Source organism: Pongo abelii, chromosome 9, assembly GCF_028885655.2.
Source record: "Pongo abelii isolate AG06213 chromosome 9, NHGRI_mPonAbe1-v2.0_pri, whole genome shotgun sequence".
NCBI classification, from domain to species: Eukaryota; Metazoa; Chordata; class Mammalia; order Primates; family Hominidae; genus Pongo; species Pongo abelii.
This window is the reverse complement of record NC_071994.2, coordinates 70,053,375-70,071,109: the sequence shown is the minus strand read 5'-3', so window position 1 is coordinate 70,071,109 and position 17,735 is coordinate 70,053,375. Positions and strand designations below refer to the sequence as shown.

The 17,735-nt window shown below is 41.2% G+C and overlaps 1 protein-coding gene across 3 annotated transcripts in view; it reads left to right on the top strand.

The window, feature by feature from the left end:
- Positions 1-17,735, top strand: part of SYT9 (synaptotagmin 9) — a 226,325-nt gene that overhangs the window by 45,135 nt on the left and 163,455 nt on the right. For all 3 annotated transcript variants that reach the window (XM_024255992.3, XM_063711283.1, XM_054524743.2), the window contains exons 2-3: positions 6,019-6,370; positions 16,415-16,961. In XM_024255992.3, coding sequence (XP_024111760.1) covers positions 6,019-6,370; positions 16,415-16,961 — 899 coding nt within the window. The remainder of the gene's footprint in view (positions 1-6,018; positions 6,371-16,414; positions 16,962-17,735) is intronic.

The following is a 17,735-nucleotide window of genomic DNA, read 5'->3' as shown; positions in this document are numbered from 1 at the left end:
TTATATTTATTAGCCCTCCCCCCGACACACACACAATTATCTGGGGATCAGGAAAATGTCCTGTATTCTGAACCACGGTGTGTGAGTGTGTGTGTGTGTGTGTGTGTGTGTGTGTGAGAGAGAGAGAGAGAGAGAGATCAGATTTATTCAGAGTTGAGATGCTTGCTAAAAATGGAGACTCTGGACCTCACCCAAGACATATTAAATAAGAATATCTAAGATTGAAGTCAGAGATTCCGCCTACCAAAATATGTTTTATTTTTACTTTCCATCAGGAAATTGACAAGCATATTTAAAAGTAGAGAGGTAACTCCATGTACTCAAAACTCAGTTTCAACAATTATCAATTCATAGTCAATGTTATTTTACCTATAATGTGAAGCAAATTGTGGACATATCATTTGACTATTTCTGTATGTATTTAGAACACATAACCACAATACAATTATCATACCTAAAATAATTAACAATAACCTCTAATATAGTTACATTTTTAGTTCAAAACATTTCTTGTTTTGTAAATGTGTCTTAGTTGTATAGTGTTTTAAACCCAATCACGTAGCTGGTCCAGGCCGGACTGGCCCCTCTCTAGGCCTCTTGCTCAGCTCGCATGCTAGGACTTCCTTCCACCAGTCTTCCAACTTCAGTACAGTTTTTCCTGTACACTGTGTTTTCTGCCTCATTTTAATCTCCTACATTCATCCTCAAGTAACTTGCTATGATAAATACATTGAAAATAAATTTTCTGACTTGTTTTGAAAGATGACTTTTTCAGCCCTCACACTTTATTGATATCATGTTTGGGTGTAGAATTCTAGTTTGAATGTAATTTTTTCTCAGAAGTTTGCAGGCATTATTCAATTATCTACGGTTTCTGGTGAAAATTCTGATGCCACTGTGGTTCTAATTTCTTTGTTATTTTTTCAAATTCATTTTGTCTCTTAAGTTTTGTGACTTTCTCTAATCTTCATGTTTTGAAATTTCACAATAATGCAATTAAAGTAGTGATATTTTATTATAGATGCTCAGCGGACCCCTATCAAGTTGTCCTTCAGTTCTAGGGGACTTTGTTTTTTTCTTTGATGACTTTCACCTTCATTCTCTCATTCTCTCTGTCCTCACCTCTGCAAAATTTAAATATTAGACCTCCTGGATAAATACTCTACATATCATATCTTTCATTTAAATTTCCCAAGTCTCTGTTTTGTTTGGTTTTGTTTTTCTCGGTCTATGTTCAGGTACCTGTTCCTTGACTTTGCTTTCTATTTAATTTTTCTTTTATTTCACCAATCACATTATTTTACTTCTAGATCAGATTGGATCTCAAGGGTGTCTTTTTCTGGTTACTGCTGCAGTCACAATTCTCACCGTTGGTTGCTGTTTTATAAATCTCAGTACACGAATTAATTTGCCTCTTGCATTACTGTAATTCGTTTCATGTCAGGGGCCATTTATTCTGATGGCTCAGCTTGGTTACCTCTTTTGAGGTGTTGATTTGCCCGTTTCTTCCGTGACTTTTCTTTTTTTGTCTATTTATGTGTTCTTCCTGGCCCTTCACAGTTTAGGAAGACAACCAATTTTTCTCATCCATGTGAGTATGTGGGCTTAAATTTTTTACTTGTTGGCCAGTAATCACTGTCACTCTAAAACAGGTCCACTTTTTTTTTAATGCTTGCAGGAATCCTCTAGTATTATAGGTGTCCAGCTGGAATGTCTGCTGGGTCCAAGGTGTCATGGGTGTCTTCTATCTGGTGTGCTAGGGATGTTGCTACAATGCATCATGTCTTATGGCTAGGGCTAATAGCCAGTAGAAGAGGTTTCTGACAAACAGGCGTGATTACAGGTCATCCTATGCCACACCTTCCCTGGGAAGAATACACTCCATGCAGCTCTGGATATAGTTTTATGCCCGTCGCTCCCAAAACAGCAATACTTCTAGGGATTTGGATCAGAACTGGCTTGCCATTTGCCTCTTTTCATCCTTGAGGGACTATCTGGCTGTTACCTCAACTCTTGGAAAAAAGCACTAATTATGCTATTACTGTTCTTTAGAAAAATTACGTCACGACTATTTTTAATGTCATATATTTTTCAATTTTTAAAATGAGATATACCATAAATAACAATAATATATCTCATGAACACATATAAAAATTAATAATAAAACAAATGGTCATGTTTCTACCACCTAACTTAAGAAATAACATCTTGTGATTCTAAGCTGATGCTACCTCTCCATTTTTGGAAGTCATGGGTCTGAGGTGGGAAGTATGGCCTTAGTGATTCCAAAGTAGCTTTCTAGGACCTCTTTCTGAAAAAAACAAGAGAAAGGTAGAAATGTACTATCTAGAAGGCATACTCAGCTATTTGTAAACAGAAGTCTAGACAATTATGCTTGGTGTCTGGTGTGGCTGTGTAGGTCACTATTGGTGTTTCCTATAGGCATTTCTCTCTGGGCCACTGCTAACTCACACAGCACCTTTGTGTAAATCAGAAAAAAAGCCACTCCTGCCATTTGCCACAATTTAAAAAATAACAATATGCACAAAAATCTATAATGACTATGACTGTAACTGGTGCCCCCTAGAGTTTACAGGCCACAACCCACACAACCATAATTCAAGGTAGACATAGCAGATGGTACAGGGCTCCTCAGATGGGCTTCATCACTTACTGAATGCCTACTGTGTGCCAGGAACTCTTTTAGATTATTGGCAGTCAGTGTTGAGATAGACAAGATCTCTGCTCTTCTGGATTCCCCACGACTGGACTTCTGAGCAGGCTGTTTTGTGACTGCATGAGCTGTAGTCAACTAACAAGCTGGAGTTGTTCTTAAACTGGGTCGGGGTCCTATGGTTACTAGCAAAAGTGAGGCGGAACTTCAATTTACTTAGCATGCTATCTATGCCAAGTGAATCCTGAGAGGTCATGTTGTACTAAGCTGATGAGTTCAGAGGTCACATGGGGTTCTTAAGTTTATGATGACCCTACATCCTAATTTTCCCTGGACAATCCTAGGTTAAGTATCTTATCCCCATGTAATTATTAATATAACCCCTTTTCTCTCCTCCTAAAAGTATCCCAGATTTGGACAGTAAATTATATGATCACACAAATTACCTGTTTTTTTCTGTGCCAACATCCCTTCAAAATCCTAGCGACTTAATACACCAAATATTTAGGTTTTGCTAATGGATCTGTCGATCAGCTGTAGCTTTGCCCCAGGTTGTCAGTCATGTTTAAGTTTACTCCTTGTTTTGGACTTTGGGCTAATGCCACAAGTCTTCTCATTATGGCAGTCAGGCTGGAAGATCAGCTCTTATCTGAGAGCTCTTTTCTCATGCAGAAGGTGGGAGCACAAGGGACCTTTGCTTCTAGGTGGCATGGGCCATATTCACTCGTATTTCATTGGCCAGAGCAAGTCATATGCCCAAGACCAACACTGGGGATTGGGATTTATGCTTCTCCCTTGGAGAGGAGCCCTGTGATAGGGCAGAGTGACTAATAACACAGTTATCTCATCACATTCCTAAATCCTACGGCCTCCCAGTGTGCCCCTTCTCCAGCCTTTGCTGGTGGTGGTCTCCTAGCAGTGTCTGTGTCAGGACAGAGCTGAAGTGATTAACAGAATGTAGAGAAGAAGTTTTGTCTCCATTTAGACTACAGAATGTATTAAGAGATTTCACTGCTATGTGGAGCCTATTTTGTGTTGGAGAGAGTGGGGATTGATGTTTGCAGCCTGATTACCTGGGACAGAGTTTCCTCCTTCGTGGTCCCCCAGCACTATCACCCATCACAGAAGTCTGCACCAGCATATTGTCTACTTTCCTGTGTGAGTGGTCAGAACCAGGTGGAGTCTGGGGTCAAACCATGCCCTCCCCACCTCATGTTGGGCTCTGTGAGATATAGTTCCTAGCCCCTTTTACTTTGACCCCAGTGACTCCACTCCCTATCCCCCACCCCTGCCTGTTGCTCTGCACCTGGGATTTTTAATTTTTATTTTCTCTCAGTCTCCCTTCATTTGCCTGTGTTAAATGTTCAACACTAATTGGCTTTTCTTTTAAAACAATTCCAGATATACCTCAAAGTTACTGGTTAACTGATGAATTGATGATGCCCTTTCTTATTTTCCATTGCTTATCCCATTTCTGTGGGATTTGAGGAGACAAAAGTGAAAAAGATTTGCACAGTTACCCATATTGAAACTTCAACCCCAGTATTTTCAAACAGAGATATAATATTGTTTCAGTAGAAGGGTGAAGATTGATTGGGAGGCAAAGAGGAAATATGTTAAATCCATCAACAGTCCTGGCAGCTGGCATTCTTTTGAGAGCAATTTTTGATAAACAGTTTTATCAATTCACAAGAATGACCAAGTACCTTCAGAGTTATATTAAAAAGCACATGGGTGGTAGTTGTTCAGCTTGACTCAGTAGGTAAGTGACTTGCAGGAGGGGTTCCCATGCATGCTTCAGCAGAAGTACAGCTTTGTCACAGATCATAGTATGTTGGCAGTGCTGTGCATAGTTGAAATCGTGAGTACTAAATGACTAATTTCTAATTTTCTCCTTCATTAGAATATGAATCTGTGAAGACATGGTGTGTGCCTATCATGTTCCTCATTATATCTCCAGAACTTAGCGTAGCACTTGGCATGTAGTAGGCATTCAGAAAACTTTGGTTGAAGCAATGCAAATATTAATGATGGGCAGTAGAGGCAAACCCTGGGGAGAATCCTTGGGTCTCCAGAGTGTAATGAAGCACCATAATGACAGGCAGGGTTGTCCTTTAAAATAAGGATTTTACAGCCACCATAGTGCGGGAAATGCATTCAGATTGATGCTCAGCCTCCCTGGCTCTACTGTAGCCTGGGGCAGAAGCCTGGAGGGGGTGAACTGTTTTGAACCTTAGGGGCACAGTCACTGGATACTGAACTGCCAAGACTTGCTGATGCCATGGGGCTGTGGTCCATGATCCATGTAGCAGATGCTGTCATTACCTGCCATGTCCCCTTACCACTTCATTGTGTGCCTGTTGACCTCCAGTGCAGCCTCTGCATTGATTTCAATGTGGGATTTTCCTGGCCACTGAAGCTTACTTTGTTCATCTGGGCTGCAGGTTTCAAATGATGGGAATTTAATGCCCTTCGGGAAATGCCCTCTAATTAATAACTAAAGAGAGCTAATGTGTAATACCTCGGATCCCTTGCCACTTGGGTGGGGTATATCTGAGGTGTATTAAGCCTCCCTAGCAGGCTTAGCCTTTACTCCCTCACTGTAGGAACTGGCTTGATAATGTACCTTTTATTGGCTTTCTTTTCTGGATCACTTCTCCTGTGTTTCCTTCTTCTAAATAACGCTTTGCCCTTGAATACTTGTTTTAGGGTATGCTACTGGGGAAACCCAAACTACAATATTCTATCCTGCGTCCTGAGGACTTACCACTGAGTGGGGGTTATTCTTAAAGCTGCAAAAATTCACAGAAGATTTGAGCTTCATTTTGCTTAGAACCTTAAGAAGTTAATAGGAAAAATAGAACCAAAAAAAGCACTCTAGTTTCTCTTATTTTAAAAAGTTGTGACTTACACAATTCCCCAATTATATTATACAGCTCTCTGAGATGACAGAATAATTTTTAATGACATTTGAAACTGCCCTGCTCAAAAAACATTAATGATTGCTGCTGCCTGTAGGATAGAGTCTCATTTCACTTGAAGGGCATTCTAGTCCCCATGAATATATCCATTTTCTTGCCATAGCAGGCTGTTTATTGTTTCTAAACATGGCTTGCATGCTATGGTACCTCCTCTGTGTTTCTGCTCACTGGTCCTCTGGTTTGTGTATGAATTCTCATTGTCACCGCCCCAGAATTAAGTAACCCAGCCATGTGCCCCAGCATGGCCTTCCACAGTCGGCTCCCAAGGGATGGGTGGATGAGAGGGTCATTCTGCCCACATTGTGCAATGGGTGGGCTTGAAGGGAATGACCACACTGACCTTTGATCTTTGCTTCTTTGCAGATATCTCAGTGAGCCTGCTGACCCTTGTGGTCACTGCCTGTGGTCTCGCTCTCTTTGGCGTGTCTCTCTTCGTATCTTGGAAACTCTGCTGGGTTCCGTGGCGAGAACGAGGCCTGCCCTCTGGTAGCAAAGACAACAACCAGGAGCCTCTTAACTACACGGACACAGAGACCAATGAGCAGGAGAACAGTGAGGACTTCCTAGACCCTCCCACGCCCTGCCCTGACTCCTCCATGAAGATCAGCCACACCTCCCCTGACATTCCCCTCTCCACCCAGACGGGGGTCCAGGAGAACTGTGCCCATGGCGTCCGCGTGCAGCGCCAAGTCACAGAGCCAACCTCATCGGCTCGGTCAGTAATGCCTTCTCCTTTCTGAATGCAAGGAAGGACCACCCCATTCCCCTCTCTGGCAACAATAGCACTGATTGGTCAAGGAGCCTATAACCTTTTAGATTTCTGTTCTGTATCAGAGACATGAATATGGGAAAGCTCCATGCTTCCTATGCTGAAGTTAGGTTCCTGAGCCCTTCTTGGTTAGTTCATAAAAATAATAGTTAACATTATTAAGACAGCATGTGTGAAGTACTCTATAAGAACTTTATATTCATATTTTATTATAGCTCACAACTTAGCATGAAATGTATACTATTATCATTCTTATTTTACAGCAGAAGAAACTTAAGTCAAGGCAATTAAATTTTTTAAAAAGCTGTATATGTAAATACCCAGGTCAGGATTTGAACCCTGGCTCAACCAACACAAGAATCTGAGCTCTTAACCACTCTTCCCTGCTACCCTCCTACTGCTTTAGAATTTATTCCCTGTGCATTTGACCTATCCTAACAGTCACACACAGGCTGTCTTCAGACTCCACCGTGTGGCTGCAGGTCTTTGGCCATCTCCAGCCTTTGGAAGGCTTACAGAGTACCGATACCTAGGTCACTCTCTTTTCATTGTCTCGATGCTTTATGCTCTTCAGCAGTAGAGAAATAATATAATGCAGTGAAAAAAGATTAGGTCTCTCAAGTCAAATGAATTGGCTTTACTTACATGTGTGACATTGAACAAATTACTTAAACTCCATATCTGTCCATTTCCTCTTCTTCAAAGAGAAATAGATAGTACTGATTTGTAGGTGGTTTTAAGAATGAAATGATGACATGTGCTTGCACAGGTCTGGCACCTAGTAAACGCTCCAAAATGTGAGCTGCCATTTTGCTGTTCGTATTGCTATTATGGCCTCTCCCAAGGCTCAGATGTTGCACAAAAGTGTGTTTGAGGCTAAGCAGCCAGTTCTAAATCACTGGATATAAAAACTCATTTTCGATAAGGTATTTCAGGAAAAGAGACTCAGGAAGCAGCTTTCTTTAGAATGAAAATATTGGCCTGAGTGATGGCCAGAGAAATAGCATGTGCTGTTATTTGGAAAGTATAAACACAATTTGGAGGTATTTTTTAAAAATATTTACTGTTTGTTCTCCAGAAACAGAAATAAGACTTTACCCTTTTTATGTTAATCGAGTTTATCCTAGAGGCTCCACTCGTTCTCATTAAGTGGGATGGAATATGCCAGTTTATAATTTGATTGTTTCAGAAACTTATTTTAGCATCATTTTCAATTCTGAATCAAAGAGCCAAATCTAAAATAGTCCTCTGTGAGGAGATGGGTAGTTGTCTGCCGTTTGATTTAGAAGAAATCCTCAGATTTTATCACTAGGATTTATCTTCAGATTTAAAACTTAAATATAACTAGAGCTCTGTTTGATGCTGTCATAGAGTTCATGCAATGTGCAGACTTATAATAAAATCCTTTCGGTATTTCAATAGCTAGAGCCTTTTAGATAGAGTCTCCATTGAAATTTCCATTGAAATTGCCTCCTATTTGGTTCTACTCTGCATGTAACTTTTCTGGTCTGAGTTCCTCCAATATATGGTGGTAGTACTGTGATCTTATGAGATTTGATCTGAGGACTCTGCCATAATTCTAACAAACTGATAGCAATGATGCCACTATAATTATCACAATATTTATACTGGAAAAGTATATACATATACTGCATAGCAGTAAGTATTTGCTTAAAAAATAACTGTTATCACTACTGATTTGTAGAAATTGGGTAGAAGGAAAAAAATTAAAAGGGAGAGTGAAGGAATTATCCCTGTAAAATGCACTTTGTGTTCAGATTTATTTTAGTTTTGAAGGCATGCAGTTACATTATCTTTTCTGACGGCAAAAATCAGGTTTAGCAATATCTGAACTACTATAAGAAAACTACTCTTTTCTAGCTGAATTTGACCTAATACTGACAATTTGCATTTTTATGCATTTAAAACATTCATACCTAAATTACTACTGAACTAGTTTTATGGGGTCTGTCTGGAAATATATATCCTTGTCTCAGGATCTCACCACAGTAAGAGCAGTACATGGTCTTCTAATTCTTTGGGGATTGTGTTGCATCATGAGAAAATGCACACACACATACACACTTTTTGCTAACAAAAAGGAGAAAGAGAATGAAATTTCCTCTATGCCTCAAAGCATTTTTAACATTATTCTTCAACATTTCTGATACCCATATTTGGGGAGGGGAAAGGTAAGCTTTGCTGAGAAAGCTCTAAACAGTCTGCTTTTCCAGTTACTGTTTCTTCTCCTTTCTTTCTCATTATGTTCTTTACTTTCTCCCTGCTGACACTTTCTTACTGCTTCCATTCTGCAGCCATTATCACTGTCTCAGGACAGCCATGATCACAGTCTCAGGGTTCCCAGTGCACGAAAGACATAGCCTCCATTTGAAGGTGTCTTCAGGATCCTTGTGATTGGCACAGTTTCTGTCACACCATTTACATCAAAAATCTCAACCTCAGCTGGCCTCTTCAGCTTGGATGTGTTCTTGGATATGTTTGGCTGACACAGTGCCTTTTTGAAATGTCCTAAAGTTGGGCTTTGTTTTATCTTCTAAGAATGTTTCTGGTCAGAATGACTTTCTGTTGTTCTTTCAAGATCAAGCATGTTCGGTGTCTAGTTACTTCAGTGACTATTAGTACCATCCAAAATTCCTGTCAATTCTTTTTGATTTGAATGAAGTCCCTTTTGTACAGTGACTCAATATGCTGGACATGTGGATGTTTCCATTTTCTCAGAATTTTTTAATTCCAGAGCTTTATAAAGTTCTCTACTCCAAATGTATGAAAATCCCTGGATCCCCAAAATAGAAGGAACCTTGAAAGGCCATCTAATCCGTTTCCTGATTCATGTCCTAAGATGAAAGTTCATCCTATTTTTTTCAAGCCTTCTCAAAGGTCTTATGTAACACTTCAGTTTTTCAAAAATTTCAATTACCACACCGCAAACCCCTTATCAGGTCTATTAAGGCCCTGCATTTTAATACTGCCACAGTCTGCTTCCAACAGCCTCACCTTATGGCCAGGGCCACCATGTTGCAGAACCCTAGGGGACACTTTTAATATGAACTCAATAGGAGACTGCCTGGAAGAAGCTTGTTGTACTGTAGCTGCACTAGCCTCTCTCTTAGTTCCTTCAGCATCCCAAGGCCTTCCTGCCTTGAGGTCTTCACACGTTGTTCCCTCAGCCAGGAATGCTTTTCCTTTTTTTTTTTTTTTTTTGTCCTTCTTGGGTTCTTTACTTCCCTTCGCCCTAGCTGAAACATCACCTTCTCAGAAAGATCTCCCCGGCCACTCCATCTGAAGTCTGAGTTCTGTCCTCGACTCCTTCCAACTTTAATTCTCCCTCGCATTGCCTTGTTTGCATGCCTTCACAGGATTAAATTATTTTAAGTGATTCTTTATTGCTTGTACTCCCCTCTAGACTGAGTTCTGTGAGCTCAGAGACCACATCTGTTTTGTTTCTTCCTGTCTATCCAGCCCCTAGCCCCACCTGGCACACGGAGGACTTTTTTCCATGAAGTGACTGACAGAATACGTTGGTCAATATCAGGCCACTTTTCTCATGCTCTTCTGACAAGAATGACAAAGGGCCAGAAGTATAAACTGAGCAGAGCGTGTAATAATGGTGTGAGGCTGGCGGAAGGCCATTTGTCCTAGGTCTCACATTCACTAAGAGCCCCACATTAGGTTTTTGACCTTATCTCTGAATTAAGCAATCCATAGAGTTACAGAAATATGCTGCAGAATTGAAAGAGGAAGATAACCATCACATTCTAAATTTAGGTCCCATGACTGGCCACAACTCAAGTAAATAGTACACAAAAATTAAATGTTGTAATTATACTATGAGTAGCACATTTCTATTAAGTTATATTTTTGTGTGATGAGAACATTGGTTCAATGTAAACATCTAAAACATAATTTTTGAATCATAGTTATTTCTTCAGATTTAAATAAGCTAACTGCTTCAAAAGTGGAAGTTGCCTAGACCTATCTCAGCTTCCATGAGACCCTGAAATGATATGTAAATGAGTGTTTTCTCTACTGGGATTAAATTATCTGAAACTATTATATCCATAGCATTTCTGTATTTACTCTAGACACAGATATCAAGCATTTGCTATGTGCAAAATTCAATATTAGGTGGTGGCAATAAAGAGAGAAAAAATATATAACCCTGCCCACAAAAGACCCACAGCAAGAGCACCAATTATACACACTGAAGTGCTCAATTAGTTCTATAGAAGATTAATCTGGAAAGAATGTATAAGATGCATGGGACAGTGGTGAAGATTGGATGTATACAGGGGCCTGTCTGAGGGCCTGAACTTAGCTAGGATCAATGGGAATGAAAAGAGACATAAGACGTGAGCTACTGTAGAGAAAGTTTTGGTGAACAAAGGCTCATCTTAGTTATGGAGGATAAAGTATTCAAGGTTTCAAATCTGTTTAACTTTGGAGGGAGTGGGAGGAAGCAGGTCTTGCCTCAGCGTATCCACCTACCCTTGACAACATACCTCCACTGGCCCCAGGGCCTGATGCCTGTCTCTTCATTATCGCACTCATGCTGGAAACCCTTGAATCTTCAGGCCAAGAAAGCCTCAGATTTTCACTTCCTCCTGCCCTTGTAGTCTACTAACTGTGTCTGTCCCTATCCAGGATTTCCCCTTCTTCTGTGTCTGCCTGTGGTTCAGGAAAACCCAACTCTCTCTTCTTTATGACCAGGGGAGTTTTGAAGAAGAAAAACATCCTGTCTCCACCATTTCCATAATTCCCTGCCTTGACTTGAACATGGGAAAGAAACCAGTAACATTTCTGAAACCACAATTTGCTTCTCTCTTTTTTCTCCTTGGATCCTTAAGCCTTGTAGACACTGGTGTCCGAGAACCAGGGAAACGACAGGTCAGGTTTCACCTCTGAGGTGGGCCACTGCAGTGAAGGAACATATATTAGGGTGCACTTGTTCATGGCTGCACATGAAAGCCCGCGATGGAAGGGGTGTTGGGGATATGAGTGCTGGCTTGTACACAGCCTGGACTCAAAGATGCAGTGGGTGTATGTGAGGGACTCTGGAAAAAGCTGCTGGGGCAGAAGAACTGAAAGTCCCATTCTGCTAGAGAGGTGGGACCAAGATGCAAATGGATTTAATGTCCATATTGAAGTCTACAGCATCAGCTTGGAGGTGGCTAAGAATGAGGCTAAGTTAAGTAGGCAAGCCCAGCTCAAGTATCATCTCCTTCATAAAAATTTCCTCAGCCAGAGGCCTTTCTCCCTCTCATCTTCTGGTGGGGGAACCATCTCATCACCCGCCTGGACAGCCATTTCTTTCAAGATAGTGACTACATTTTGCCTCTCTGCACCTTCCACCCCATTTGACACTGCTTTGCAAATTCAAATTTGTTGAATTGCCGTTACGTCCTGTCTCTTAAGATCTGATCAACATAGTTGGCTTTTTGGGTGATAGTTTAGGGACTAACCTAGAGCTGGGACTAGTTAATTCACATCTGAGGAAAGGAAAGGAGGAGAAAACCCTGTACCTCTGGGATTCTGACCTTTCCTGACCTATGGCTGCAACTCAGCACAAGACTCAGGTTTCTCCAGACATGAAAGTATGTTTTTGAGTTTGTTTTGGGAAATCTACTTTGCACATTTTGTTAATTATCTTTGAACTGAAGCTTTCCACAGGTTCAACTGCTATTCTTCCAACTTAGGTCTGAGGTAGCCAAGTCTAATCTTTATTTTCTCTTTGTTGTTTCTTCCATGAGAGGAAAATAGCTTTTGCCTGCCCAGAGAGAGAATGGGAGGTGGAGGAAGTTGAGAGTTCCAACCCCAGCAGCCAGCTTCTCTACGACAGCATTAGGGTGTGTCTTATTAGTAGAGGAGATCATCTCTCAACTTTCCTTGTAACCCACTGTCCTTGGGGTCCACTTTTTTTTTCGTTCATTGTGCACATTAAGTCCTGAGAACACCAAAATACAGGACTCCCCAGACCTACTCAGAGGACTGTCTGCTTCAGACACAGATCTCTCTTTGCCACATTCCTACATTCCCTCAATGTCATTGTCCTTGTCAGTCAGTGGCTTTGAAATTCTAGACCCTTGCCCTGGGAGCCTCGCATTTACTGCACTCAAAACCACCTCCATTGACCATTTAGAGCCACCTCACCTGGGATGGGGCAAGCTCAGGTAATGGTTCTATATTCCGTATCTTTCCTCCCTCTTGCTTTGGGCTTGTGTTTTCTTCCCACCTCTGTTTGAGTAGCCCGTGAGAACTATAGAATATTGATTTTCCATTTCCTCCACCCCCTCTTCTCCTTTACACCCCTGGGGCAGTCTCCCTGCTCCACTTTCTTATTTTCAGCCCCCAGACCTCCAGAGGTTATACAGGGAGGTTATGAGTTACCCTGGTTCTCTGGCTGTTCTAAGCTTCTCTATTCTACCGTGCCTCTCCCCGAACTCCAGTAAACTCTAACTCTCTTCTGAATGGAAATTGAAAGAGATTGAAAGGGAGCCCCAGGAGTGAGAACCTGTCATGCCCAGTTACAGTCTTTGCTATCTGCTTTAAGCCACTACCTTACAGTTAGAGTCAACTGATTTCCCAAGAGTAAGTGTGATTCTGAATGGAGGGGAAAGTGTTGGGAATGAAATTATCATGTAAAATGTTTGAGTAGATAATAGTATTCATATCTGTGACTGGTTTTTTGTTTGCTTGTTTGGTTTTTGGTTTTTGAGTTTTTTTGAGATGGAGTCTTTCTCTGTTACCTAGACTGGAGTGTAGTGGCGCGATCTCCACTCACTGCAACCTCTGGCACCTGGGTTTAAGCGATTCTCCTGCCTCAGCCTCCCAAGTAGCTGGGACTACAGGTGTGTGCCACTATGCCTGGCTAATTTTTGTATCTTTAGTAGAGACAGGGTTTTACCATGTTGGCCAGGCTGGTCTCAAACTCTTGACCTCAAGTGATCCACCCACCTTGGCCTCCCAAAATGCTGGGATTACAGGTGTGAGCCATTGTGCCTAGCCCATAACTGTGATTTTTTTTTTTTTTTTTTTTTTTTTGAGACGGAGTCTCACCCTGTCGCCCAGGCTGGAGTGCAGTGGCACAATCTCTGCTCACTGCAAGCTCCGGCTCCCGGGTTCATGACATTCTCCTACCTCAGCCTATCAAGTAGCTGGGACTACAGGTGCCCACCACCATGCCTGGCTACTTTTTTGTATTTTTAGCAGAGACGGGGTTTCACTGTGTTAGCCAGGATGGTCTCGATCTCCTGACCTCGTGATCCGCCCACCTCGGCCTCCCAAAGTGCTGGGATTACAGGCATGAGCCACTGCACCTGGCCTGTGATTGGTTTTTAAGAGGTCAGCTGTATTGGGAATTTTTGGAGGGATTCCTGTGCAATTGGGTTCTCAGGGAATGGGATCTTTTTTCAGTATTTGAACTACACCAACAACCCCCACCTCCCTGCTGGCAATCCACTTTGGTTAGGAAAAGCTGAGCATGTGGGACAATTTATCTTCAGATTTCATGTCTAAGAAAATGTACATGTAGAACAGAATATGTCACACTACTAAGTAGCCAAATCCATGTATTTTAAATTAAAATTAAAACTATGGTGGCTGGGCACAGTGGCTCACGCCTGTAATCCCAGCACTTTGGGAGGCTGAGGTGGGTGGATCACGTGAGGTTGGGAGTTGGAGATCAGCCTGACCAACATGGAGAAACCCTGTCTCTACTAAAAATACAAAATTAGCCAGGTGTGGTGGCGCATGCCTGTAATCCCAGCTACTCGGGAGGCTGAGGTAGGATAATTGCTTCAACCCGGGAGGCGGAGGTTGCAGTGAGCCGAGATCGTGCCATTGCACTTCAGCCCCAGTCAACAACAGTGAGACTTCATCTAAAAAACTAAAAAACAAACAAACAAACAAAAACAAAACCACTATGGTAGATTTAGTCCTACAGACAAGGGTGAAGACAAAATGTTGCTGTGATGAATCTAATGCCAGTACTAAGATAATTCAAAGGTAAATTGTAATGCACAGTCTGCCAAGCAACCATCTGTGGAGCAGCAGAGTGACAGAGCCTAGGGCTGACATGAGATTATTGTCTGGGACTGGATTGTTTAGACACAGAATTGTTGGTCCACCACAGACTCATCTGGAGAAGGAGCATCCAGTGGATATTGAGGATGCACTTTTATCATGTAAACAGCACCGCTTACTAGACAGTACCCAGAAGGGTGGGAACTGATGCAGGACCCAATTATGGACCTTTTTTGAAGAAAAAAGGTTTCTTTTGTAAAGCAAAATCAATAGCAGAGGGAAATAGGGCTGGCACCAGCCTATTCTGACCTCTGCATATGGCAGGTTACTTTCTGCTGCCTCCCAGTCCTTTCTGCCCACAGAGTCCAGTAAAGTGAGACTCAAGCTCTATTCTAGCACTACATTGGTTCCACTTCTGGACAAGGGAATGACCTGGCTGCACTAGCGCAGAAAGCCAGTTTTAGATGCTTAACAGCAACTCCTGCCTTCCCTCCCCCGCCCACCCAAATCATAAAATACAGAGAAACCTTAAGATTGTGGATTTCTCTATAAGAGATTAAAATCTCCCATCAGCAACTTTCAGATCACAAAGATTTTGTACATGTGGGAATGTACGTGACTGGGCTATGTCTCCTTGCAATGGACTGTGTTAGATGTGACAGGTACAAGTGACAGCTCTGTGACAGTACTGTTGTCATACCATGTGGGTGATTAGTGATTAGGAGGCTATTTTAGGATAAAGAGGAATGCTCAGCATAGCAATATCTGTGGTGACAAGGGCGAATACTTTCAAACATGTCTGGGGGTCCCTTAATTCCATTTTTACATCTTTATTTCATTGTCTGAAGAAGGAAGAGAAGGGCAAATTCAAATGTTTACTCTGCCTCTCCAACTGTTTACCAATCCCTAAGAGACATCCCAGCTGTTCTCTTTCACCTTCTAGTAAAGAGGCTATTTTAATTAAGGTTGTTGAGCGAATGCATACAATACAATATAATGACTCTAAACTCTGAGCTAAAAACAACAAAAGTAACCTTAAAAACAACCTTGTATGTGATAACTACTTCTCTCAACTTGGGAAGATACACACAGATCAGACAGGCTTTAAAGAGAATTTTAGGGAAACTTCTAACCCAAACCAATACACTTACAGGGTGAAGAAGAGTATACTACAGTAGCAAATATTTAGTTTGCAAGTATCAGTATCCAACCATCTCCAGTTGAATCCCTACATGCATTTATGGTAGCTCATCTTTAATTTTTGTGCCATTAGTGTTTATTTCTGAAATAAAACCTGTCCTCTTGATCACTAATCGCCCATGTGTACAGCAAAAGCACAATTCCAATTCTGTCACTTCTACCTGTCAGAGCCACCACAATCCACTACATGCAGACACATCCCAGTCACATACATTTCGCATGATCAAAAGCTGTGTTCTTGTGATGAAATGATTTGATTTGAACCAGTAAGAATTTATATCCTTATAAAGCTATAAGTCAGTGGCAAGAAATTCTGTGTAATTTAGAGAAAGATTCATTCTTCTTAAGGCAACACTTGGCTATTTCAATTTCAGAATGATATTATATATAAAGTTGAATAATTTTATTTTTAAAGCGGTTTGTACAAATCTTTACGTTCCACCAGACGAATAAGCTTCTTTAATGGCATATTAGACAGTTTAGAAGCTATATTAAACCTTTAAAGCTCTGAGGTCACATGTTACTAGGTTCATTTCCTGATACCAAGCCTCAGTTTTGAGCTTCAAGCCTTAGGGAGCAGCTTACTCACACTGATGAGCATTTTGAATTTAGGCCACAAGAAAAAAAAAAAGCCCACAGATCTAAGCTCCTAACAAAACATAACAGTCTACCTACATCCCAGGCAAAAGTTTCTGAGAGACCCATAGCTAATAAGGTTATAACTTTGTTCTGTGTTGCTCTTCATTCAAGGCATAATTCTATCCGAAGACAACTCAACTTGTCAAACCCGGACTTCAATATCCAGCAGCTTCAAAAACAGGAACAGTTGACTGGAATTGGTAGAATTAAACCAGAGTTATATAAGCAGAGGTCATTGGATAATGATGATGGGAGACGGAGTAACAGCAAGGCTTGTGGGAAACTGAACTTCATTTTAAAATATGACTGTGACTTAGAGCAGCTCATAGTGAAGATTCACAAAGCTGTCAATTTGCCCGCCAAGGACTTTTCTGGGACTTCAGATCCTTATGTCAAGATCTATTTGCTTCCTGATCGGAAAACAAAACACCAGACTAAAGTTCACAGAAAGACCCTGAACCCTGTGTTTGATGAAGTGTTTTTATTTCCGGTTCCCTACAATGACCTTGAAGCACGGAAGCTTCACTTCTCTGTGTACGACTTTGACAGGTTCTCTCGTCATGACTTAATCGGCCAAGTGGTGGTGGATCACTTCCTAGACTTGGCTGATTTCCCCAGGGAGTGCATCCTTTGGAAGGATATCGAATATGTCACCAATGTGAGTCCAGCATTTCTTCATTTTGGTGGTGGGGGGCATCTTGGTTAGCAAGGAAACAGATTACTTACACATTATCTTGAGGACAAAGTGTAAAATTCCTGTCAATGTACATGTAGCAATTATTTCAGAACCTCCTTGTACCTTTTCAGAAACAGGGTTTTAACAATATTGATTTTGAAGTTTCCAAGCATTATTCCATGAAAACAATATTAAAGAATAACATTTTCTCTTTTCTACTTTCAGATTCTTAGCTAGTCCCTAAGAGACAGCAGGTGTTATCTGTCCTCCGTACCACATTTTCTTTAGAGCTTTTTCAGACTGTTTGTGCTGAATGGAACCTGGCATTCTATTAACAGTAGTCTGCAGCTAAGAGACCACTACCTGACTCTGACAGCAGTAGATACTTACCTGTCTTCTGAGGTTGGCTCAAGAGCATTTCCCATGATTGGATCCTCAACTTCAACCCTACAAGTGGGAGTGGTTGAGAAGAGTTGGCAACACATTTTTAAATGTAAAACTCACAAAATCCAAGTTACAAGGAGGGAAGTCTGAAAAGAAACTATAGATAATGGCAAAACTAATCTATCGACAGTCACATCCAATTTAGGGCTCAGGAGAGAAGTCAAAGGTGCTATGTAGTGGTACCATACATCTATGTCTACATTTTAAACATAAGATTTCAGAGGTGATATTTCTACTCCATTTATATCCTTTTCATTATCCTGCAGAGGTGTGTTGGCATTCCAGAAATAGAAAGGAAAATTGAACATTCTT